Raw genomic sequence first — 27,044 nt, forward strand, 5'->3', positions numbered from 1 at the left:
GGGTCATTTCTCTTTTGGGTTAAGTTTTGATTTACTTTCAATATGCTCTGATCACTCTGACATTGCTGCAGCCTTAGTAGCAAAACTACATCCTCTACTATTTGGTTTTAAGGGGGGTCATCTTTGGGGTCTTTTTGCTTTTAACATTCCTTGTTATCACTTGTTATCAGTCAGATTTTTGAAGGTCATCAAAAACGGGATCCAAAACAACTCATGACTGTCTTTCAATAAACTCAAAAAGGTCTTTAAACTTTGCTCTCCTTTTGCATATTTCTTGAATGTCACAGACAACTGTTCTCCATTTGTCCCCAAGCTCAAAAGGCAACTTGGACACGACCGTCTTCAAGTGAGATGGGGGTTTCCAGCTCTTCCATTAAATGAACTTCTCTCATTGTACAAACCCCAATTCCAATGAAGTTGGGACGTTGTGTAAAACGTAAATAAAAACAGAATCCAATGATTTGCAAATCCTTTTCCACCTATATTCAATTGAATACACTACAAAGACAAGATATTTAATGTTCAAACTGATAAACTTTGTTTTTTTGCAAATATTCACTCATTTTGAATTTGATGCCTGCAACACGTTCCAAAGAAGCTGGGACGGGGGCATGTTCACCACTGTGTTACACCACCTTTCCTTTTAACAACACTCAATAAGCGTTTGGGAACTGAGGACACTAATTGTTGAAGCTTGGTAGGTGGAATTCTTTCCCATTCTTGCTTGATGGACGACTTCAGTTGCTCAGCAGTCCGGGGTCTCCGTTGTCGTATTTTGCGCTTCATAATGCGCCACACATGTTCAATGGGGGACAGGTCTGGACTGCAGGCAGGCCAGTCTAGTACCCACACTCTTTTACTACGAAGCCCCGCTGTTGGAACACGTGCAGAATATGGCTTGGCATTGTCTTACTGAAATAAGCAGGGACGCCCCTGAAAAAGACGTCGCTTGGATGGCAGCATATGTTGCTCCAAAACCTGTATGTACCTTTCAGCATTAATGGTGCCTTCACAGATGTGCAAGTTACCCATGATGCCATGGGCACTAACACACCCCCGTACCATCACAGATGCTAGCTTTTGAACTTTGCGCTGATAACAATCTGGATGGTCCTTTTCCTCTTTAGCCCGGAGGACACAACGTCCATGATTTCCAAAAACAATTTGAAATGTGGACTCGTCAGACCACAGCACACTTTTCCACTTTGCGTCAGTCCATCTCAGATGAGCTTTGGCCCAGAGAAGCCGGCGGCGTTTCTGGGTGGTGTTGATATCTGGTTTTGGCTTTGCATGGTAGAGTTTTAACTTGCACTTGTAGATGTAGCGACAAACTGTGTTAACCGTCGATGGTTTTCCCAAGTGTTCCTGAGCTCACGTGGTAATATCCTTTACAGAATGATGTCGGTCACGGGCATTCAGTGTTGGTTTTCAGCCTTGCCGCTTACGTGCAGAGATTTCTCCGGATTCTCTGAATCTTTTGATGATATTATGGACTGGAGATGATGAAATCCCTAAATTCCTTGCAATTGTGAACCTCGCCCCATCCTTGCTTGTGAACGACTGAGCCTTTTGGGGATGCTCCTTTTATACCCAATCATGACACTCACCTGTTTCCAAGTAACCTGTTCACCTGTGGAATGTTCCCAACAGGTGTTTTTTGAGCATTCCTCAACTTTCCCAGTCTTTTGTTGCCCCTGTCCCAGCTTCTTTGGAACGTGTTACAGGCATCAAATTCAAAATGAGTGAATATTTGCAAAAAACAATAAAGTTTATCAGTTTGAACATTAAATATCTTGTCTTTGTAATGTATTCAATTGAATATAGGTCGAAAAGGATTTTGCAAATCATTGTATTCTGTTTTTATTCACATTTTACACAACGTCCCAACTTCATTGGAATTGGGGTTTGTATCATAGCAGCTTGAAAAATCAGTGCATCAGATCTTACTGCTGGCCCATCCTCTGCCTTTACTGAAGAACAACTCAGGATTTTATCCATATATGCTGAAGTTATCTTCATTTCATTGTCAAAATACCATTCAAGTCTCCTTTACTTTTCTAAAGTACCTTTCTGGGTCCATATGCAGGAAGCTATGAACCAATTGTCCAGGTTTTCCTTTTGTGTATTGCTCTTAGAACAATATATCTTGCACATTGTCCGTTTTGTGTTCTACTCCTACCTAAAGGATTTTGATAAATGATCTGTACTGAAGAGCATCATCATCAAATACAGGAATTTCTCTAGTGGAACGAAAAGATAGTTGTTGTTGCTTAACCGGCATTTCAGTTATTTCATTTTGTCTCATGACATCAGTAAGACCCCTTCCTTCACTGTTATTTGACTCTCCAATTCTTTGGTCATGATTCACATTTGTGCCTTTTGTTTTACAGGATGAGGTGGACTAGTGGGGGATGCTTGTTTCCTAAGAGGTCTGAGCTTTCTGAGCCTTTTAAGGTTGTTGCTGGAGCAAGATCTGGTGAAATCATTTCTGATTTTGGTTTCTTTGTACTTTCTGGCAGTGTGAGCTTATGCAAGGATTCAGAGCCCGGGAAGATTTTTACTTTGGCATCTGCAACAGCCAATTCAGCGTCCATGGCGAGCTTTTCCTTTCTTGCCCTTATTTCTTGCCCTTATTTCCAATGCTTCAGCTTTTGCTCTCAGAGCAGCATGATCTGTTTTAGCCTTTAAATAGGAAGAAGATGCACTGAAGGCCTTGCTGGAGGCCTTTTGTGATACCATAGACACACTATCACCAGGCCCAACAGCCCCTTACAATAACTCATCCCACCTTTGTTCATCATCTCATCTGATATCTCTGCATGGATAAAAGAATGCCACCTTCAGCTTAACCTATCCATGACTGAGCTCCTTGTCGTTCCAGCCAGTCCATCCTTACAACAACAGATCAATATCCAGCTCAGATCAACCCAACTCATGTCCACAAAGTCTGCCCGAAACCTGGGTGTCATCACAATCAGAAACACTTTGTCATTTCATTTCATGCACTCGCACACAGGAAATGAAACAAAAATTGTTTCCCCCAGTCAACAGCAGTGCAACACAAAGACAAAAACACATCCAAAAACTACAAGAACACAAATATCCAAACTAACACATATATCTAAACTAAAAAAAAAAAAAAATCACTGTCCAGGAGAACGAACACCAGCCAGGATGACTGTCGGAACTGCCGGTCTGCATGGGCTAGCAGTTATCTTAGCCTGCTCCACTTCTGCGTCCCATCAGACCGTCCTCGGTGTTTCCGCTTCGGGCGCAACTCCGCTGAGGTTTGGTCAGACACATTTGACACATCTCCCTGCACTCCACACGACGACACTAAATAAACAGTCAAGGCTATGCGAGGCTGCCACCAGACCGCCCTCAGTGTTATCGAAACTGCCGGTCTGCATGAGCTAGCAGTTAGCTTAACCTGCCCTGCTTCCGTGTCCTGTTAGACTGCCCTCAGTGTTACCTCTTCGGGCACAGCTCAAGGCAGGGCCGCGGTCCCTGGGCCCATACAGCAGACCAAGCTCTACCAGCTGATCCAGCGCCAACTCTCCAAGCCGTGAAACGAAGACAAACTTAGACGCAGACGTGGACAAAGACACTGCATGGATGGTACTGGGTGAGGCCGCTGCAAACGTGAATTCGCGCCGCCATCTTCCCACACCGGTATTGGGTGAGGCCGCTGCAAACATGAATTTGCACCGCCATCTTCCCACACCGGAATCGTGGAAGAAGGTTCACAAGGCCTCGATCACGCTGTCATGCCGATTTGCCCTGTACAACATAAGGAAAATTAGATGCTACCTGTCTGAGCATGCAGCACAAGTCCTGGTACAGACTCTTGTTATATTACGCATTAATACTGCCTCTCCTTACTGGCAGGTCTTTCTGCATGTACTTTCAAACCTCTGCAAATGATCCATAATGCAGCAGCCTGTCTGGTCTTCAACCAACCCAAAACAGCACATGTCACTCCGCTGTTCATATCCCTCCGCTGGCTCCCAGTTTCTGCTCGCATCAAATTCAAAACCTTGATGCTCGCTTACAAAACAGCAACTACAACTACTCCCACCTACCTGAACTCCCTCATTCAGGTCTACATAGAGTCCCATTCACTACATTCTGCCAACGAAAGGCTCCTGGCACTTCCCGCCACATCGGGGCCCTAAGTCACTACCCAGACTCTTCTCTTCTGTATTTCCCCGGAGGTGGAACGAGTTACCAAATTCCATTCGAGCCGCTGAGTCCCTCTCCATCTTTAAGAAGACGCTAAAGACCCAGCTCTTTCTCCAACACCTCCACACCTGATATGGTAGTAAAAATGTTTGTTTTTTTTTAAATCGCTTCTATGCACCCTATGCATTGCCTTTGTGCACTGCCTGGTGACACCTACGTCCTATTGGACTTGAACCTAGTTTTTTTTTTTTTACACTTACTTGCATTGACATCTCCTGACTAGATCCTTGCTTGTGTTGTATTAACTGTCAAATGTACGTCGCTTTGGATAAAAGTGTCTGCTAAATTAAATTGTAAATTGTAATCTTGACCATTATCCTCCATCCATTCTTGAATACCTTTTAAAAACTCTGCAGAGGATTAATTTAGGCTCATACCAATCCCAATGGTCAGCTTCTCCTTCATCTTCATTTAACAGGCTTTGTACAGTCTTGATGCATGCTCAATAATCCAGGTAAGGAAGTCCCAGAAAGCTGAATCAGTGTATTGGGCTCTCTCACTGATTCAACTTTCTGGGACTTTGTAGGCACTTGTAATTCCATCAACTCAGCCAAAGGGTTATCGAACGCATCCACATGTTTGTTTATGTCTATTTTCACCAGCTTCAAGTAAAGCCTTAATCTAGCCGTTTCTGATTTAAAGCACCGAGCTTCGCTCCACGAGTTGCAGTTGTCTTTATCAGCCTTACCTCATCTGACGGATCAGCGGCATCAGCCATGTAGCACCTTAGTTGACATAGTTTATTCATTCTGCATTAAAACTGTCACGTGTTGCTAAGAAGCAAGCAAAGACATTCCAAACTGAATGAGCACACGTGCATTTCATTCACTGCAATCCACTACCAGCGTGGCGGCTCGATTTTTGTCTATTTTACCCAGGGCTCGCTTGCAGAATATCCGATTCCCTCTATTTCAGGGATAGGCAACATGGTCCAGAAAGGTCTGGTGTGGGTGCAGGTCTTCATTCCAACACACACACCTGATTCTATTAGTCAACCAATAGTCTTTGCTAAGGACCTTGATTTGTAGACTCAGGTGTGTAACTCCTTGGTTGGAACAAAGACCTGCACCCACACTGGACCTTTCTGGACCATATTGCCTATCCCTGCTCTATTCCGTCAATCCTGTGGCTCTTTTGTAAAGGAAATCCACTTTAATCCATAAAGTCTTTCCACTTAAACGTGTCGGCTTTTTGACATTAAAAGCCAGGGGAACTAAATAAGTGGTCGGTTCCAACTCACTTTCGAGAACCTCTTGTCACTTCAAACATCAGGTCTGTTTATTTAACACACTAAAAAAATGTACCAAACATTGCTCTAAACTAACTTCATAAAGCAACGAAACAAAAAATTCATTCATGCCTTAAAAAACTGCTCAAATAGTGGTGGAAAGACCGCTGATTAACTCCTTTCCTCTGTGGCAAACTGTTAACTCGTAGAAAACTTTTAGCAAGGCAGCTTCTGTAACATAGTTAATGCTCCCCTATAACAAATTATTAGAGTAGAGTCAACCAAATTAAAACCTGACATGATCATCCATGTTAGCGACAGCGACAGCCAACCAGTGTGCTAACCAGCATGCCAACCAGTGTGCGTGGCTTGGCTGTATCTGCTATCAGGCAGCCAAGCGCACGAGTCAAGGCCGGTACTAAAAGTGATCAACCTTAAAACTTTTAGCAAGGCAGCTTCTGTAACATATTACATTCTTAACTATGACAGATTATTTAAGTACAAACTTTATGCTATGATAACCTTACAGGATCAGCCACATTATTAGCAGCAGCTGCCTCTTTAGCAGGAGACTGTTGTGTCTGTACACTGACCGGCATGCACGGCGTGGCTGTGTCTGCTATCAGGCTGCCAATCACATAAGTCAAGGCCGGTACTGAATCAGGAACAGGAACACTTTATTTGTCATTTCACTTCATGCACTTGCGTACATGAAATTAAAAAAAATGCCATTTCCCCCAGCCCACAGCAGTACAACACAAAGACAACAACACATCCAAAAACTACAAGAACACACATACCCAAACTAACACATATATCCAAACTAACACATATATCCAAATTAAACAAAAAAATCACTTTCCAAGGGAACGAACGCCAGCCAGGATGACTGTCGGAACCGCCGGTCTGCATGGGTTAGCAGTTAGCTTAGATCACCCCGCTTCTGCGTCGTCAGGCCACCCTTGGCGTTTCCTCCTTGGGTGCAGCTCCAGGCAGGGGCAGGTCCCGGGCCCACCAAGCTCTCCCAGCCGATCCAGCATCCTCTCTCCCAGCCAGACACCCTTGACACACCTCCCCACACTCCTCACGGCGACATTAAAAACACCACAGTCAACGCCAGGTGAGGCCGCCGCCAGACCACCCTTGGTGTTATCGGAACTGCCGGTCTGCATGGGCTAGTACTTAGCTTAGCCTAGCCCGCACTCCCAGCCGATCCAGCGCCAACTTTCCCAGCCATCCAACGAAGACAAAACTTAGACGCAGACATGGACAAAGACACTGCATGGACGGTACTGGGTGAGACCGTCGCTAATGTGAATTCGCACAGCCATCTTCCCACACTGAATGTGACCAATCAAAGTACTGGAGATATCAGTCACTCTTATCTCATCCCCAAAGTCACAACAATCTACTTGACTGGAGAGCGAAGGTTGACCAGTCGTGACCAAGGAGGAAATCTTATTCATGTAATCACTGCTCCGAGTTCGCCAGATCGCATTACGACACACAACAGAAATACTCCCATGTCATGTAATGCTTAATGCTCATCACTATGGACAGATGTGTTTTCATGCCTGTTGCCTATGAGTGTGTGTGTGTATGTGTGTGTGTGTGTGTATGGACTTACGTCTTGGCGCTAGCCTCTAAGAACAGCAGACCTGAAGACAGACAGACAGACAGAAGTGTTAGAAGCCTCAAATGGAGCCCTGTTGGGAATCTTTGTGTCAAACAAGACATGGTGTACTGAAAGACATTTTGGGGATCAGACTGTCTCTCTGCTCAGTGGTGGAGTTATCGGTTATATTTCTATGTTGCAAGTGTGATGTGTGTATGGACAGAGTTACATGAACATGCAGGCATTTGGGACATCACATCTTTGGCAGAATTCAAGCAACAGGGGGCGACATATAGGTAGAAACATTTACAAAGAAAGGTAGTGATTTTATGGAAGGACAGATTGTCTGTTATTGAAGTTAAGCCGTAGTTCAGGTTTTATTTAAGAGTTAAGCCCTCTGGCACCCGGGTAGCCAAATGGTTACGGCACAGGCCACATAACCGCAACATCCCTGGTTCGATTCCAGTCAGTGACCTTTGTTGCATGTTGCACCCATCTTTCTCCCCGTGTTTCCCGTCTGCCACTTCACTACCCTCTATCCTGTAAAAAGGCAAAAACGGCAAAACAATAAGTCTAAAATAAAGAACAAAAAACAGAGTACATCTCGTTAACAAGATCAACCTAACCAAACACAACAGCCACTGATCTGACCTATCACACAGCAGCAGTTTTACTGGAACCAGCTGGTTGGACAACGAGTTGTCACATCAGGAGTTGTGTGTTGTATGGTGCCATGAAAAACTGATCATATGATGCATACTGTGTTACCATGACAACCGAACCATTAAAATCAAACCAAATAACCATGTCCAACTATTCTACCAGGATGTTCTCCATGCTAACTCTCTGCTTGATCTCCGCACTGTGAATGGTCGGCTGGTGTCAAAGGTCGGGTCAGAGGCGCTTAATGTTTCTGGAACTTTCCAAAGCCGCTGTTATCAGCTTCCCAATCAAAACCACACGGCGAGTGGAAGGGTGTTGACACCTTACATAAGCACTGAACACACACACTCACACACACACACCCCTCACCATTCTCATCAGCAAACTGTTTTGCCTCCTCGTATGTAACGTCTCTCTGCGCCTCCAGGTCTGCCTTGTTTCCAATAAGAATGATCACCTACAGAGAGACAGACAGGTCAGTATTAAAGTCTGCTACAGAGAGACAGACAGGTCAGTATTAAAGTCTACTACAGAGAGACAGACAGGTCAGCATTAAAGTCTACTACAGCGAGACAGACAGGTCAGTATCAAAGTCTGCTACAGAGAGACAGACAGGTCAGCATTAAAGTCTGCTACAGAGAGACAGACAGGTCAGTATTAAAGTTGGCTACAGAGAGACAGACAGGTCAGTATTAAAGTCTGCTACAGAGAGACAGACAGGTCAGTATTAAAGTCGGCTACAGAGAGACAGACAGGTCAGCATTAAAGTCTACTACAGCGAAACAGACAGGTCAGTATTAAAGTCTGCTACAGAGAGACAGACAGGTCAGTATTAAAGTCGGCTACAGAGAGACAGACAGGTCAGTATTAAAGTCGGCTACAGAGAGACAGACAGGTCAGTATTAAAGTCTGCTACAGAGAGACAGACAGGTCAGTATTAAAGTCGGCTACAGAGAGACAGACAAGTCAGTATTAAAGTCTGCTACAGAGAGACAGACAGGTCAGCATTAAAGTCTACTACAGCGAGACAGACAGGTCAGTATTAAAGTCTGCTACAGAGAGACAGACAGGTCAGTATTAAAGTCGGCTACAGAGAGACAGACAGGTCAGTATTAAAGTTTGCTGAAGAGAGACAGACAGGTCAGTATTAAAGTCTGCTACAGAGAGACAGACAGGTCAGTATTAAAGTCTGCTACAGTGAGACAAACAGGTCAGTATAAAAAGTCTACTACAGAGAGAGAGACAGGTCAGTATTAAAGTCTGCTACAGTGAGACAGATAGGTCAGTCTGTAAATGAGTATATCTATTTGGTGTGTGTGTGTGTGTGTGTGTGTGTGTGTGACTTACTGTGTTTGGGTTGGTCAGGTTCCTGGCATCAGTTAGCCAGCTGCTCAGATGGTTATAGGTACTCCTCCTATAGACAAACATGCACACATACGAAAACACACAGACACACACAGATGAGGGGGGCTTGCAGGCAGAGACCCTGGGACCAGCTGAGATAAAGAGGGTGACCAGTCAGTGACTGACTGATCGGTTTGATCTCAGGTCAGTTAAGCTCGGTTCAGACTGGGTCTGTTCAGCTGGTACAACTGTTGTGTTGTGTTCACACCAGACACAAAGCGGTTTTCCATGTGGTGAGATGACATATAAAGTCAATGCAAAGATGTGAATAGACGCGAATTCGCGTGTATTCGTGCTGGGCGACGTGAATAACGGGAATAATGCGATGCGACGCAAATGGGGCGAATATGCACATGTCACATCATTCGCGCGAGCTGAAAATATTCAACTTGAGCGAGAAATTCTCGTGATGTTGTGTCGAGAAAGCCCGTCAGCGTTGAGATTCTCCTGACGTCACCGACGTCCTGTTGAGTCGGAAAATGGAGTTTCATTCTTCTTTGTAATTATAATGTTGATAAAACCCCTCAGAAACTTTCAGCGTTCCATAAACAGATACTTCTCTCGTGGGCATTCATCTACAAACACAATTTTTCACCCCACAAATTTTTTATTTGGAACAACAAATATATACTTTATGAAAACAAATCTTTGTTTTTGCAGAACTGGTATGACAACAGAATAATGTTGGTGGGTGAGCTCTTCAACAAGGAGGGTCTTTTACCGTTCAACTTTAAATTAACTTTGCTGTCTCACGTAAAGAACACACTGTCATTTCTGATGCTGTTTCTGCTCAAGTTTGTGTGCTCTTTAAAAACTCTTCCTCTGTGGATTCAGATGCTCTTTAAAAACTCTTCCTCTGTGGATTCAGATGCTCTTTAAAAACTCTTCCTCTGTGGATTTAGATCTCTTTAAAAACTCTTCCTCTGTGGATTTAGATGGTCTTTAAAAACTCTTCCTCTGTGGATTTAGATGCTCTTTACGAACTCTTCCTCTGTGGATTTAGATGCTCTTTAAAAACTCTTCCTCTGTGGATTTAGATGCTCTTTAAAAACTCTTCCTCTGTGGGTTTAGATGCTCTTTAAAAACTCCTATGTGGATTTAGATGTGCTTTAAAAACCCTTCCTATGAATTTAGATGCTCCTTAAAAACTCTTCCTCTGTGGATGTAGATGCTCTTTAAAAACTCTTCCTCTGTGGATTTAGATGCTCTTTAAAAACTCTTCCGCTGTGGATTTAGATGCTCTTTAAAAACTCTTCCTCTGTGGGTTTAGATGCTCTTTAAAAACTCCTATGTGGATTTAGATGTGCTTTAAAAACCCTTCCTATGAATTTAGATGCTCCTTAAAAACTCTTCCTCTGTGGATGTAGATGCTCTTTAAAAACTCTTCCTCTGTGGACTTCGATGTGCCTTAAAAACTCTTCCTCTGTGGATTTAGATGCTCATTAAAAACGTTTCCTCTGTGGATTGAGATGCTCTTTAAAAACTCTTCCTCTTTGGACTTAGATGACTCTCCATTGTTGAACGCTGCTCACACTCCAGGTGGCAAAATCTGTTTTGCTGCATCTCATAAAAATTAAAACAGAGCTACTCGTGCTTTGTTCCAACAAGATATAGTCTCTGTACCATATGTCATTTTTCATTGGAATAAATGTATAACTAATATCTGTTGGGAAAAGGTTTGGATGCCATCACATACATTTTTGATAAATAACACAATAAAAGAGGTTTCCTTTAATTTATTACACAGGTTTTACCCAGCCAGTCAAGACCTGGGAAGATTTGTAAAAACAATGAACCCCGGTTGTTCTTTGTGCAAAACTCAAATTGATACAATCACACATTTATTTTGGGACTGCACCTTTTCCAGAAAACTTTGGAAGGAACTAAATGCTTTTATTATATCTAAAGTCTGTAATACATTTTTCCCTTAAATGGGAATATGTATTGTTTGCTTTCCATGACACAAATAGTGTAAGTAACAATAAGTTTTACTTAACAAATCTTGTTATTTTTTTTGCAAAATTTCACATCCATAAAAGTACATTTTTAAATACCAAACAATTCTTTCCTGCTTTAATTATAGAAATTGAGAAATATATCTCTATCATTTCCAGAAGCACAAACAGAAAAGCAGTCAAAACATATAATGCTTGCTTGCATTTTCACTTAATGTACACTGCAAATTTACCCCCTGGCAAAAGTGCTTTGTTTTTTGACATTATCGTCATTATTATTGTTTGTTAGTACTACAGTTCATCCATTTTCTTTATTTACTTTTGTTATGACCATCGAATGTAAAGGTGTAAGGTTGTTTATAGTTGATTGGTCTGATGATATATATGTACAATGTTCCTGTATCGTTTGTATTATTGTTAATTAAAAAAATAGACATAAAAAAAGTCAGAAAATGGAGTTCCCGCAGAAGGCGGTGAAATTCACAGAGCTGTGTGCGCCTCCGGATGATGTTATGGACCCAGACACGACGGCGTTCGGTTTTCCGAGGTATCTCGGACTTCCACAACAGGTACAAGGCAGCAATGGTGGTTACGTCAGTCATGGCTGATGACGGAAACAAGCATGGAAGTAGTCCTTCCTTCTCTCCTCTTTTCCGGAAGAGAATTCGCGGGTTTGCGTACTCGAGCCTGCGGCCAAACTCACGCGAGTAACGTGAATGAAAACAAATGATCCCGCGATCAAACTCGCATCATGAGTGAAGCGAGGTGAAAATTCGCTTTGCATTTGGTGGGAACACCACACTAGAGAGAGAGACAGACAGACAGACAGACAGACAGACAGACAGACAGACAGACAGACAGACAGAGAGAGAGAGAGCGAGCGAGCGAGAAACAGACAGACAGACAGACAGAAAGAGAGAGAGCGAGTTTACACCTGACATTAACGTGTCTTGGGTGATCCGATCACAAGTGGACAGCTGTAACTATTTCAGTTCACACCTGGCATTAGAATGCGTCTCCACATACGTCTGAAGTGACCACATCAGCTCTCGCGTCCCCGCTCTATATGCAAATAAACACGTACATCACTGGTGGGTGGAGGTGTTTGGTTTAGCCTCAGATGCAAAAGGATGGAGTGTGGCTCGCGGGAGTACAGACGCGATATGGAGGCTGATTAGTGATGAGCCTCAGGTGACAGGTGTGTCAAACTAGCAACCTGTCCCTTATATACCGCGGTGGAGCTCGGTCCTGGGTGAAATACGGGGCTGAAGGGAGACGGATACAAGGGGAGCTACACACTCTGAAAGGAGAGAGCAAGGAAACGGCTCCGGCACCACAGCACACCGGCCCATGCGAGTCAACGAATGCAAGACATTATTAAATAAAGCCGGTGTTAATCACCTAAAACTTAGTCTGTTTGCCTTCATCTCGAACCCTCTCCATTACACAGACATGTCAAAATCATGTCAATAAACATGCAAACGTAATGCAGACATGCGAGGAGTCGAAGCAACAGGCATTAAACAGAATCAGACATACGTACTTGCTGCGCTGTCAATCAATATGACACATTTCACATCTGTAAGTTATTCCTGTCAGTTATTCTACCACAGTATGTTTTCATTCAAAATCTGAAGTGCTCTGAAAGTACTACTACTACTACTACTACTATTACTTTTGGCTGCTCCCGTTAGGGGGCGCCACAGTGGATCATTGTTTCCATCTCTTCCTGTCTTCTGCATCTTCCTCTGTCACACCAGCCAACTGCATGTCCTCCCTCACCACATCCATAAACCTCCTCTTTGGCCTTCCTCTTCTCCTCTTCCCTGGCAGCTCCATATTCAGCATCCATCTCCCAGTATACCCATCATCTCTCCTCCACACATGTCCAAACCATCTCTATCTTGTCTCTCTAGCTTTGTCTTCAAACCTTCCAACCTGAGCTGTCCCTCTAATATACTCGTTCCTAATCCTGTCCTTCTTCATCACTCCCAGTGAAAATCTTATCTTTAACTCTGCCACCTCCAGCTCCACCTCCTGTCTTTTCATCAGTACCACTGTCTCCAAACCATATAACATAGCTGGTCTCACCACCATCTTGTAAACCTTCCCTTTAACTCTTGCTGGTACCCTCCTGTCACACATCACTCCTGACACTCTTCTCCACCCACTCCACCATGCCTGCGCTCTCTTCTTCACCTCTCTTCTGCACTCCCCGTTACTTTGAACAGTTGACCCCAAGTATTTAAGCTCATCCACCTTCTTCACCTCTACTCCTTGCATCCTCACCATTCTGCTGTCCTCCCTCTCATTCATGCATAGGTATTCCGTCTTGCTCCTACTGACTTTCATTCCTCGTCTCTCCAGTGCACACCTCCACCTCTCCAGGCTCTCCTCAACCTGCTCCCTACTCTCGCTACAGATCACAATGTCATCCGCAAACATCATAGTCCATAGAGACTCCTGTTAGATCTTGTCCATCAACCTGTCCATCACCACTGCAAACAAGAAAGGGCTCAGAGCCGATCCTTGATGTAATCCCACCTCCACCTTGACCCCATCTGTCATTCCAACTGCACACCTCACCACTGTCACACTGCCCTCATACATATCCTGCACCACTCCTACATACTTCTCTGCAACTCCCGACTTCCTCATACAATACCACACCTCCTCTCTCGGCACCCTGTCGTATGCTTTCTCTAAATCTACAAAGACACAATGTAACTCCTTCTGGCCTCCTCTATACTTCTCCATCAACATTCTCAAAGCAAACATCATATCTGTGGTGCTCTTTCGTGGCATGAAACCATACTGCTGCTCGCTGATCATCACCTCTCCTCTTAACCTAGCTTCTATTACTCTTTCCCATATCTTCATGCTGTGGCTGATCAACTTTATACCTCTGTAGTTGCTACAGTTCTGCACATCGCCCTTATTCTTGAAAATATGTACCAGTATGCTTCTTCTCCACTTCTCAGGCATCCTCTTGCTTTCCAAGATTGTGTTAAACAATCTAGTTAAAAACCTCACTGCCATCTCTTCTAAACATCTCCATGCCTCCACAGGTATGTCATCAGGACCAACTGCCTTGCCACTCTTCATCCTCTTCATAGCTGCCCTCACTTCCTCCTTGCTGGTCCACTGCACTTCCTGATTCACTTTCCCCACATCATCCAACCTTCTCTCTCTCTTTTTCTTCATTCATCAGCTCCTCAAAGTACTCCTTCCACCTTCTCAACACACTCTCCTTGCTTGTCAGCACATTTCCATCTCTTTCCTTGATCGGCCTATCCTGCTGCACATCCTTCCCAGCTCGGTCCCTCTGTCAGGCCAATCAGCACAAGTCATTTTCTCCCTCCTTAGTGTCTAACCCAGGGGTGGGCAATCTTATCCAGAAAGGGCCGGTTTGGGCGCAGATCTTTGTTCCAACCAAGCAGTTACACACCTGTCTCCTAATCAAGTTCCTCAGCAAAGACTCTACTGGTTGATTAGTGGGATCAAGTATGTAACTGCTTGGTTGGAACAAAGACCTGCACCCACACCGGCCCTTTCTGGATAAGATTGCCCACCCCTGGCTCTCTTACAACTCACCATATCCCCTTTCCTTTGCCTTCGCCACCTCTCTCTTCTCTTTACGCTGCATCTCCTTGTACTCCTGTCTACTGTCTTCACCTCTCTGACTATCCCACTTCTTCTTTGCCAACCTCTTCCTCTGTTTACTTTGCTGTACTTCCTCATTCCACCACCAAGTCTCCTTGTCTTCCTTCCTCTGTCCTGATGACACACCAAGTACCTTCCTAGCTGTCTCCCACACTATTTCTGCAGTGGTTGCCCAGCCATCTGGCAACTCTTCACTACAGGCTCTTGAAGTAATACAATAATCCCATATCCCAACTGCACTTCTTCTCTTTTATTTCCATTCCATTTTGTTGTGAAGCCCAACAGGTTTTCAAAAAGTGCTGTGTGAATAAATGTTATTATTCTGATGATGTAGACCTGTATAAAAGCCTTCAGTCCCCTGACCTATCGTATTGTATTTAAGCAATTACTGCGGATAAAGTTTCACATTATTACAATGGCATGGACGCCAGATAGAGACAAATGAGGAAAATGAACTGAGTGATTTAGGAGCATCAAGCTCCAATCTTTTCCCTTCTTTCATTTTCTGTTCAAAATACACAGCAAAAGTTGAAACTCATTCCTAAAACTCATTATGTGATAAAATGTAAAATGTCTGAACACTGGAGTTTGTAACTGTCAGCCCAAACCCCGTACGCTCGACCCAATCACGTCGGTTCAGGCGCAGATTATTTAATTACTCCAGTGGGCTTGAGAGTTGGAATCTGTGCTGCGGTGGATAAGTTAACCTGAACCTGAAGTTAAACTTGAATGTGCAAGCAGGCAGAGACTCTTCCACAGTTGTGGTTCTGATGTGTCTGAAATTTCAGACAAGGCAAAAAAAAAAAAAAAAAAAAGAACTAAATTAAACCCAGAGGAGGTTTGGGTAGCTGCCTAGTCAACTGACATCTTCTGCCTATGCAGCCTACGCAGAGGACGTTCAGATTGGCCTGGGACACGTGTGCGTTTACACGTCAAATGCAATGTGGACAAATGCGTCTCAGGCTGTCTTCGAACGTGGCGCGAGCAATCGGATCTCAAGACACACTGCGGACGCATTGGGAGCATGCACACCTGTACTTCAAGCTGTCCACTTGTGATTGGATCACCCGAGACGCATGTTAATGCCAGGTGTAAACAGCCTCAGACAGAGAGCAGCAATGGTGACTGTGAGTGATGTTATCATTTGTCTGGCGTTCCTGAATCTTGCAGAAACTGAGTGTAGAGTCCGGACTGTTTTCTTCTGTTTGCAAGTGGATGACATGATGTCAGCCTCCTCACACTGCGTATTTATCATTGGTTTCACGGTTTGACTGGAAGTCATGTGTTTTTGGACTTAATTGGTTCTAATGAGGCAAATTACAGGGAGAGAGCATGTGTGGGGCAGCTCTGTATTGCTTAGCTAGTTAATAAGCACATTCTCCATCTGCTGATTGGACCTTGTAAGGACTATTATATTTACATAGCCCACCTTGTTAAAATTTCTTTGCTAGACAACTTCTCATATCATAAATGTTTGATGCCGATAGAGCAGGAATCCCACAGACAAGCTGTATGCCAACTGGCAATAATAAACAATTCACGCTAACAAGCTAGTACACTGTGACAGTGTCGGGATATCTATTCTTTTACCCTGTAAATTTACTTATTCATACCTGTATTATTGGTTTGTTTCTTTAAAGACCACAACTGATAGTGCTTATTACCTCCCTTCATTGATACAGCTCAACCCAACACACATTTTTTTGACAGGAGTCTAAGCATTATCTGCTGGCCAAAACCAGCTCTAGACATGAGGAGGGAAACTCATCATAGGACCAAGAGTCACATGACATTGGTCCATTTTGCACCGTGCTGCCAAACTGTGTCAGTCGTTTTCATGGATGAAACTGCTCCGCACTGGAAGGTTTAGGACTTTGTTATGTCGCCGTTGTTATCAATTCTGCCACGACGCTTCTCCATCATAGAAAAGGAGCTATATCGTGTTTTTAGGAGTCCAAGCAGCGAAGCTGTTGGAACCCTATTATTATTATTGTTCTGCCCTAAGAGTATCAGGATCTCAGAAACCGTATCAGCTACATTTCCCAAAGTTGGCAGATAGGCTGGAAACCTCACCCACTACTCAGACAATACATATATATATATATATATATATATATATATATATACACACTACCGTTCAAAAGTTTGGGATCACCCAAACAATTTTGTGTTTTCCATGAAAAGTCACACTTATTCACCACCATATGTTGTGAAATGAATAGAAAATAGAGTCAAGACATTGACAAGGTTAGAAATAATGATTTGTATTTGAAATAAGATTTTTTTTACATCAAACTTTGCTTTCGTCAAAGAATCCTCCATTTGCAGCAATTACAGCATTGCAGACCTTTGGCATTCTAGCTGTTAATTTGTTGAGGTAATCTGGAGAAATTGCACCCCACGCTTCCAGAAGCAGCTCCCACAAGTTGGATTGGTTGGATGGGCACTTCTTGCGTACCATACGGTCAAGCTGCTCCCACAACAGCTCAATGGGGTTCAGATCTGGTGACTGCGCTGGCCACTCCATTACCGATAGAATACCAGCTGCCTGCTTCTGCTCTAAATAGTTCTTGCACAATTTGGAGGTGTGTTTAGGGTCATTGTCCTGTTGTAGGATGAAATTGGCTCCAATCAAGCGCTGTCCACTGGGTATGGCATGGCGTTGCAAAATGGAGTGATAGCCTTCCTTATTCAGAATCCCTTTTACCCTGTACAAATCTCCCACCTTACCAGCACCAAAGCAACCCCAGACCATCACATTACCTCCACCATGCTTAACAGATGGCGTCAGGCATTCTTCCAGCATCTTTTCATTTGTTCTGCGTCTCACAAACGTTCTTCTTTGTGATCCAAACACCTCAAACTTGGATTCATCCGTCCACAACACTTTTTTCCAGTCTTCCTCTGGCCAATGTCTGTGTTCTTTTGCCCATCTTCATCATTTTCTTTTATTGGTCAGTCTCAGATATGGCTTTTTCTTTGCCACTCTGCCCTGAAGCCCAGAATCCCGCAGCCACCTCTTCACTGTAGATGTTGACACTGGTGTTTTGCGGGTACTATTTAATGAAGATGCCAGTTGGGGACCTGTGAGGCGTCTGTTTCTCAAACTAGAGACTCTAATGTACTTATCTTCTTGCTCAGTTGTGCAACGCGGCCTCCCACTTCTTTTTCTACTCTGGTTAGAGCCTGTTTGTGCTGTCCTCTGAAGGGAGTAGTACACACCGGTGTAGGAAATCTTCAATTTCTTAGCAATTTCTCGCATGGAATAGCCTTCATTTCTAAGAACAAGAATAGACTGTCGAGTTTCAGATGAAAGTTCTCTTTTTCTGGCCATTTTGAGCGTTTAATTGACCCCACAAATGTGATGCTCCAGAAACTCAATCTGCTCAAAGGAAGGTCAGTTTTGTAGCTTCTGTAACGAGCTAAACTGTTTTCAGATGTGTGAACATGATTGCACAAGGGTTTTCTAATCATCAATTAGCCTTCTGAGCCAATGAGCAAACACATTGTACCATTAGAACACTGGAGTGATAGTTGCTTGAAATGGGCCTCTATACACCTATGTAGATATTGCACCAAAAACCAGACATTTGCAGCTAGAATAGTCATTTACCACATTAGCAATGTATAGAGTGTATTTCTTTAAAGTTAAGACTAGTTTTAAGTTATCTTCATTGAAAAGTACAGTGCTTTTCCTTCAAAAATATGGACATTTCAATGTGATCCCAAACTTTTGAACGGTAGTGTATATATATATATACACACACACACACACACACACACACACACACACACACACATATATATATACATATATATACATATATACACACACACACACATATATATATATATATATATATATATATATATAAAATACTGATTGGTCAGATGGTGGTGCTATAACAATGCATTTTACGTTTTGGCCTGTAATCAATTTTACGTTTTGGTCTATAATTTTACATTTTGGTCTGTAATTTTACATTTTGGCCTGTAATCATTAAGTCTCAGAAACAAAACTTTTTTTTCCTGGATTCTGTGGGTCCAGACAAATCTAACGATAGAAGCCACACCCATCTGAGCCTAGAAATATGTCCACCATTTAGAATTTTGTTCAAAAATGAATTTTTGCTGCTACTCCCACAAGTTTTGAGTAAATATCACCAAATTTGGTAAACAGTATCTGTGGATCATACCGGAAAAAATAAATTTTTCAGATTTTTGATATTCCATATGGTTTCATCATACAAGCCAATAACGTTTAATCAAAATAGCAAATTCTAAAAAAATTACAATAACTCGTGAACGCGTTGAGATATCAACCTGAAATTTGAGATGCATATGCTGGAGTTTTCACTAAGCTTATGTATGAAAGTGCATTGTACTTAACCTAGGACAGGGGTGGGCAATCTTATCCAGAAAGGGCCGGTGTGGGTGAAGGTTTTTGTTCCAACCAGTTACACACCTGACCCCACTAACCAACCAGTAGAGTCTTTGCTGAGGAACTTGATTAGGAGACACAGGTGTGTAACTGTTTGGTTGGAACAAAAACCTTCACCCACACTGGCTCTTTCTGGATAAGATTGACCACCCCTGCTCTAGGAGGTTCCACAAATGCGAAAAAACTTTATCTCGGAATTGGCTGCATGGATTCATAGGAAATTTGGTTTGCACAATCTTGGGTCATGACTCAGTCGATGCATAAAATGTGGCAATGATTGATTAGAGTGGGCATGGCTTATTTATTATCATTATTCTGCCATAAAAGTATCTGGGTCTCAGAATCAGAATCACGTTTATTGGTCATGTAGGTTTGCTGCACAACCATGGAATTTGACTCCGGTCTCAGAAACTAAAAACTAAAGTTCCCAAACTCGGTAGATAGGTTGGAAATCTCACCCACTGCTCAGACAAAAATAAATAGATAGATTTTGTGTGTGTGTGTATATATATATATATATATATATATATATATACACACACACACACACACACACACACACACACTCACTGGCCACTTTATTAGGTACACCTTGCTAGTACCAGGTTGGACCCCCTTTTGCCTTCAGAACTGCCTTAATCCTTCGTGGCATAGATTCAACAAGGTACTGGAAACATTCCTCAGAGAGTTTGGTCCATATTAACATGATAGCATCACGCAGTTGCTGCAGATTTGTCGGCTGCACATCCATGACGCGAATCTCCCGGTCCACCACATCCCAAAGGTGCTCTATTGGATTGAGATCTGGTGACTGTGGAGGCCATTTGAGTACAGTGAACTCATTGTCATGTTCAAGAAACCAGTCTGAGATGATTCGAGCTTTATGACATGGCGCGTTATCCTGCTGGAAGTAGCCATCAGGAGATGGGAACACTGTGGTCATAAAGGGATGGACATGGTCAGCAGCAATACTCAGGTAGGCTGTGGCGTTGACACGATGCTCAATTGGTACTAAGGGGCCCAAAGTGTGCCAAGAAAATATCCCCCACACCATTACACCACCACCAGCAGCCTGAACCGTTGATACAAGGCAGGATGGATCCATGCTTTCATGTTGTTCACGCCAAATTCTGACCCTATCATCTGAATGTCGCAGCAGAAATCGAGACTCATCAGACCAGGCAACGTTTTTCCAATCTTCTATTGTTCAATTTTGGTGAGCCTGTGCGAATTGTAGCCTCAGTTTCCTGTTCTTAGCTGACAGGAGTGGCACCCGGTGTGGTCTTCTGCTGCGGTAGCCCATCTGCCTCAAGGTTCGACGAGTTGTGCGTTCAGAGATGCTCTTCTGCATACCTCAGTTGTAATGAGTGGTTATTTGAGTTACTGTTGCCTTTCTAGCAGCTCGAACCAGTCTGGCCATTCTCCTCTGACCTCTGGCATCAACAAGGCATTTTCGCCCACAGAACTGCCGCTCACTGGATATTTTCTCTTTTTCGGACCATTCTCTGTAAACCCTAGAGATGGTTGTGCGTGAAAATCCCAGTAGATCAGCAGTTTCTGAAATACTCAGACCAGCCCGTCTGGCACCAACAACCATGCCACGTTCAAAGTCACTTAAATCACCTTTCTTACCCATTCTGATGCTCGGTTTGAAGTGCAGCAGATCGTCTTGACCATGTCTACATGCCTAAATGCATTGAGTTGCTGCCATGTGATTGGCTGATTAGAAATTTGCGTTAACGAGCAGTTGGACAGGTGTGCCTAATAAAGTGGCCAGTGAGTGTATATATCGATTGGCAAGATGGTGGCGCTTTAACAACAAACTATGTTTTGGCCTCTAACTTTTGAACTGTAAGTCTTCAGAGACAATATTTTGTTTTTTCTTGGATTCTGGGGGTCCAAAAAAATCTATAAATAGAAACCACGCCCATTTTATTTTTTTTTATTTTTTTTTTTATTTCTGATTTTTCCCTTTTTTCTCCCAATTTAGTGGCCAATCGATCCCTATTTTAATTCAAACACCCACCCTCGTACTGCATGCATTCGCCAACTGCATCTCTCCGGCCGGCAGTCTCGAAGGAGACCGCCTCCCCACTTTCGTGACAAGGCGACTCCAGGCCGAACCACTGTTTCTTCCGACACACACAGAGACACATTCACGTGACGAACACAAGCCGACTCCGCCCCCCTCCCGAAGACAGCGTTTGCCAATGATTGCTGCTTCATCGAGTCCGGCCATAGTCGGCTCTGACGAGACCGGGGCGCAAACCCCAGTCCCCAGTGGGCAACTGCATCGACACAAAGCCGATGCTTAGACCGCTACACCACCACGGACCTAACCACGCCCATTTTAGGCTAGAAAGATTTTCCATCATTTTGAATTTTGTCCAAATCTGTTTTTTCCCCACTAATCCTCCTAAGAATGTTGAGCCATCTCCAAAAGTCTTCGTTCAAATGCTACCAAAAGTGACACAGAGATAGTGCAGATGCTCGATATGACGTGTTTCAAATGGTGCTCAGATATGTCAAATTACAAGTCTGCAGTGACATTCAATGTCTTATAGTACTACATGCAAAAGTGTTCTATTTCACGAAATGTTGGATCAAACGTCGCCACAGCATTTGACAACACACCCGAAGCCGGCAGAACTGTGTGACTTTTATCAGACACTTTCACTGTTGTGGATTTTTTAAACTTACACAGACAAAAATACCCCAGTCTGGCAACCGTGATGTCATTGCCTCAACTTGTAAGATGTGTGAAACACCATGTATTCCCAGTGGTGCAGTAAGTCACTCACTCCTCTAGGTATAAAAAGGTAGCTGATTCAAGTCCCAAGATGTCCAATTCAAACTTGACAACCTTGGGGCAATTTATGCATGCAACATGTTTTCAAGTTCTTCTTTAGGTCACATTATGTGGAAGACTGCCTTTTGATAGATTTTAGATTTTCTGCAGTTTTAAATTTTGTCCAAATCGGTTTTTTTTCACTACTCCTATTATTAATATCTAATATTCCACCCATCCATCCATTATCCGAACCGCTTATCCTGCTCTCAGGGTCGTGGGGATGCTGGAGCCTATCCCAGCAGTCATTGGGCGGCAGGCGGGGAGACACCCTGGACAAGCCGCCAGTCCATCACGTATCTTATTATTACCCTACCTATGTACTGTTTTTAAGTACATGACATTAAATGACCAAGTGTTCCTGATTTCTGATTCCTCCCACAAATTTTGAGCAATTTTCACCACATTTGGTACACAGCCTCTTTGGACCAAGCTGGAAAAAGTTACAGTTTCGTATTTTTTATATTCTATATGGTTTCAATCATACAAGCCAATCAGTTTTTATCAAAATAGCTAATTTTCCAACATTTGCAATAACTCATGAGAGCAACCTGAAATTTGAGACAAATGTTCAAGAGTTTTCACTAGGCTTCTGTATTAAAGCGCATTACACTAAGACTAAGAAGTGCTTGGACCCCACCCTTGCCTCTTGCTATATTTTTCTTTTATGACAATTATTGTTTCATTGGACTGTGTTGAGATACAGAGAGAAGATTCAGGAAAGTGTGAAATGTTGACTGACATTTTGGTCTGTGTGATTCAGACATTTTAATGAGGGGTCACAAACAGTGAACTTCTCCTTTAATGAGAAGTTAGCCAGACTCTGTCACTCTGGTCCATGACTGGCCTGATGTACAAGACTACACATTTTCCCTTCCAAATACCAGGAAAACACACACACACACACACACACACACACACACACACACACACACACAAACACACACAATGTGTCACCTTGTGATGTCATAGACCATGAGGGCTCCAGCAGCACCTCTGTAGTAGGAACGGGTGACGGCCCTGAAGCGCTCCTGACCCGCTGTGTCCCAAATCTGCAGCTTCACCTTCTGACCATGAACCTCCATGATCCGCGTCCCAAATTCCACCCCGATGGTGTGGGGGCAGTCTGCCATGACTGGACACCACAAACCACACACACACACACACACACACACACACACACACATTAGAATCAAAGTTGCAGGCCTGCAGATCATCACTGCTCTGTGCAGAATGGTGCGATATAAAGAAAGTGTATCATTATTTATCGTACAGATCCAACACAGCAGCTAGTGATTTCTAACTTTTACTTGCTCTCAACTGATAAATTTAAGCACAAACATTATTTTTAAAAAAAGAGTTAAGAACGTAATGGATATTAAAAATCAAAAGGTGAAGTTAGGAAATGTGTGAAAACTAGAAAAGCAGTAATGGTAGAAAAGCGTAAGTCAAAATACATGTAAATATAGTTGTCACTGGAAAGCTGGATGTTGATGTGAGCTTCAGTTTGTGGGAGTACTACACAATGACAACACATACACCAACTACCCTGCAATCTGTAGCAGAGATTACAACTACACATGTATTGACTGGAAGAACAAGTTCAATATCAACGTTTAACACTACGGTGCCATTACCACACACAAGTCTTAATAAAAAATAAATAAACAAAACCACTCAAAAATATTGAATAGCACAAATACAGAAACATGAAATTAAAACACCAAAAAGTGGCATCAATCATACCAGTTATGAAGTTATGAATGACCATATCATGTTCTCCTGAGAGGTGAGTGGGAGGGGGGGGACTTACATTTCTTCTCTGTGAACTGGTGGAGGAGACAAGACTTCCCTACTCCCATATCACCTAGAGACACACACAGACACACAGACACAGAAAGAGGCGGGGAGAGACAGAGTGAGACAGAGACAGAGAGACTTTGAATTGAGAGAACTGAACTGACTCGAGGGACATGTTATTAGTTTAGGTAACTTAACAGGACACAAGCAGAGGTCTGTGAAAAACACTGCGTTATTCAACTCGCAGTTCTGCTTTACAGAACAGAGACCTGCAACCAGACCCCGTCACAACTGAACCATCCAGGATCACCCAGCTCCCAGTTACCACCAGTACAAGACTTGGTTGGTCTGGTCAGCTCCCAGTAACCACCAGCAGTAGACAGACTGTGGTCATACAGGTAAGCTCCGGGGGGGGGGTAGGTGTGGATGCGGGTCAGGGCGCGGCTCTGTGTCCGTGGGTTTGTGGGGCTGTCGCGGTCCGGGACTCACCGATGATGATGTATTTGAAGATGTAGGAGTAGTTGTAAGGAGCGGCCGTCATCTTGGTCCTGAGAAATGAAACAAAGGAAACGATGACAGAGGAAACGAACAGCCGGGGAAAACAGAGTCTGCCTGCCCGACGTCGAGCAGGGCCAGCCCGCCTGCGTCAGGGACAACATGACGGTGGACGGATTCAGGAGGACGAGAGACGTTGGCAGCGAACAGATGACAGACCACTATGGAGACCTGCGGCTCTTCAGCTAACGGCTAACAGCTAGTTGAGACTGGAGGCCACATTTCCAACCATGGCCACGACAGCCGTCACACACACCGCCAGAATCCGCTCGATGTTCCCCTCACTTACCTGTTTTTCTCGAGTTCTGCTCGCTGTCTGCAGTCGCAGCTTGCCGGTGACGCTGTTATGCGGCCAGGTGTGTTAGCTTAGCCACTTAGCCTGGTGAATCGTCAGGAAACCTTCCCCACTTCCGCGATACTTCCTCTGCGTCGGCACCGCCAGCAGCGCTGCCGTTAGACCACAAGCGGCATTATCGCCACCAGGCGGCCAACTTGTAGAATAGACAGGAGGGTACCAGCAAGAGTTAAAGGGAAGGTTTACAAGATGGTAGTGAGACCAGCTATGTTGTATGGTTTGGAGACAGTGGCACTGATGAAAAGACAGGAGGAGGAGCTGGAGGTGGCAGAGATGAAGATGATGAGATTTTCATTGGGAGTGATGAAGAAGGACAGGATTAGGAACCAGTATAGTAGAGGGACAGCTCAGGTTGGACGGTTTGGAGACAAAGCAACAGAGGCAAGATTGAGATGGTGTGGACATGTGTGGAGGAGAGATGCTGGGTATATTGGTAGAAGGATGCTGAATATGGAGCTGCCAGGGAAGAGAAGAGGAAGGCCAAAGAGGAGGTTTATGGATGTGGTGAGGGAGGACATGCAGGTGGCTGGTGTGACAGAGGAAGACGCAGAGGACAGGAAGAGATGGGAACGGATGATCTGGTGTGGCGCCCCCTAACGGGAGCAGCCAAGTAGTAGTAGTAGTAGTAGTAGTAGTAGTAGTAGTAGTAGTAGTAGTAGTAGTAGTAGTAGTAGTAGTAGTACTTTCAGAGCACTTCAGATTTTGAATGAAAACATAATTTGGTAGAATAATTGACAGGAATAATTTACAGATGTGAAATATGTCATATTAATTGACAGCGCAACAGGCAGAGATGGAAACAGATGATCCGCTGTGGCGACCCCTAACGGGAGCAGCCGAAAGTACTACTAGTACCAGTAGTAGTAGTAGTAGTAGTAGTAGTAGCAGTAAACAGAGTAGAATAGAATCACTTTATTTTTCCCAAATAAACTTCTTGTGTAGCAGCCAGTTTGAAGCAGAAAGACAAAACATGTCAATGACATATTCAAACATATAGTACAAATAAATTTACATGAATACAATACACTAATATACTAACACTATAATACACTATTAGTAGTATACTATGCTGCCGTTATATTAACACTAATATATGCTAATGTACGTTATTAATCATATATTATTCTATACCACTATTATGAATTATACTAATATTATATAAAACGTAAAATATTCACATAAAAATACTAAGAGGTAATAACAATTTAGAGGAAGCTAGTGTAGACAAGTGACCATGTGTGATGAGGTGGCTCACGTGATAGAAAGCTAGACAGACAGATAGATAGAGAGCTGGACAGACCGATAGACAGAGAGCTGGACAGACCGATAGACAGAGAGCTGGACAGACCGATAGACAGAGAGCTGGACAGACCGATAGACAGAGAGCTCGACAGACCGACAGACAGAGAGCTGGACAGACAGATAGACAGAGAGCTGGACAGACCGATAGACAGAGAGCTGGACAGAGAGCTGGACAGACCGATAGACAGAGAGCTGAACAGACCGATAGACAGAGCTGGACAGACAGATAGACAGAGAGCTGGACAGACCGATAGACAGAGAGCTGGACAGGCCAACAGACAGAGAGCTAGACAGACAGATAGACAGAGAGCTGGACAGACCGATAAACAGAGAGCTGGACATACCGATAGACAGAGAGCTGGACAGACCGATAGACAGAGAGCTGGACAGACAGATAGACAGACATCTGGAAACACCGATAGACAGAGAGCTGGACAGACCGATAGACAAGAGAGCTGGACAGACAGATAGACAGAGAGCTGGAGAGACTGATAGACAAGAGAGCTGGACAGACCGATAGACAGAGAGCTGGACAGACCGATAGACAGAGAGCTGGACAGACCGATAGACAGAGAGCTAGACAGACAGATTGACAGAGAGCTGGACAGACCGATAAAAAGAGAGCTGGACAGACCGATAGACAGAGAGCTGGACAGACAAATAGACCGAGATCTGGACAGACAGATAGACAGACATCTGGACAGACCGATAGACAGAGAGCTGTACAGACTGATAGACAGAGAGCTGGACAGAGAGCTGGACAGACCGATAGACAGAGAGCTGAACAGACCGATAGACAGAGCTGGACAGACAGATAGACAGAGAGCTGGACAGACCGATAGACAGAGAGCTGGACAGGCCAACAGAAAGAGAGCTAGACAGACAGATAGACAGAGAGCTGGACAGACCGATAAACAGAGAGCTGGACATACCGATAGACAGAGAGCTGGACAGTCCGATAGACAGAGAGCTG

General features: G+C 43.7%; 1 protein-coding gene across 2 annotated transcripts in view; it reads right to left on the minus strand.

Moving 5' to 3' along the window:
- The window catches only part of rab14 (RAB14, member RAS oncogene family), a 38,886-nt gene extending 14,057 nt beyond the window's left edge, over nucleotides 1–24,829 (minus strand). The window contains exons 1-8 of one of the 2 annotated variants that reach the window (XM_056295384.1): nucleotides 24,704–24,829; nucleotides 24,349–24,407; nucleotides 23,873–23,926; nucleotides 23,017–23,194; nucleotides 9,096–9,162; nucleotides 8,118–8,205; nucleotides 7,098–7,128; nucleotides 6,137–6,550 (exon numbers count right to left, since the gene is read on the minus strand). In XM_056295384.1, the coding sequence (XP_056151359.1) occupies nucleotides 6,403–6,550; nucleotides 7,098–7,128; nucleotides 8,118–8,205; nucleotides 9,096–9,162; nucleotides 23,017–23,194; nucleotides 23,873–23,926; nucleotides 24,349–24,400 (618 nt within the window). In that variant the 5' untranslated portion in view covers nucleotides 24,401–24,407; nucleotides 24,704–24,829 and the 3' untranslated portion in view covers nucleotides 6,137–6,402. Of the gene's footprint in view, nucleotides 1–6,136; nucleotides 6,551–7,097; nucleotides 7,129–8,117; nucleotides 8,206–9,095; nucleotides 9,163–23,016; nucleotides 23,195–23,872; nucleotides 23,927–24,348; nucleotides 24,408–24,703 lie in introns of those variants that run through there. The other variant, XM_056295311.1, reaches the window with a different exon arrangement.
- Nucleotides 24,830–27,044: the final 2,215 nt, after the last annotated feature.

The sequence above is a fragment of the Lampris incognitus genome, chromosome 1, assembly GCF_029633865.1.
Source record: "Lampris incognitus isolate fLamInc1 chromosome 1, fLamInc1.hap2, whole genome shotgun sequence".
In the NCBI taxonomy this organism is placed as follows: Eukaryota; Metazoa; Chordata; class Actinopteri; order Lampriformes; family Lampridae; genus Lampris; species Lampris incognitus.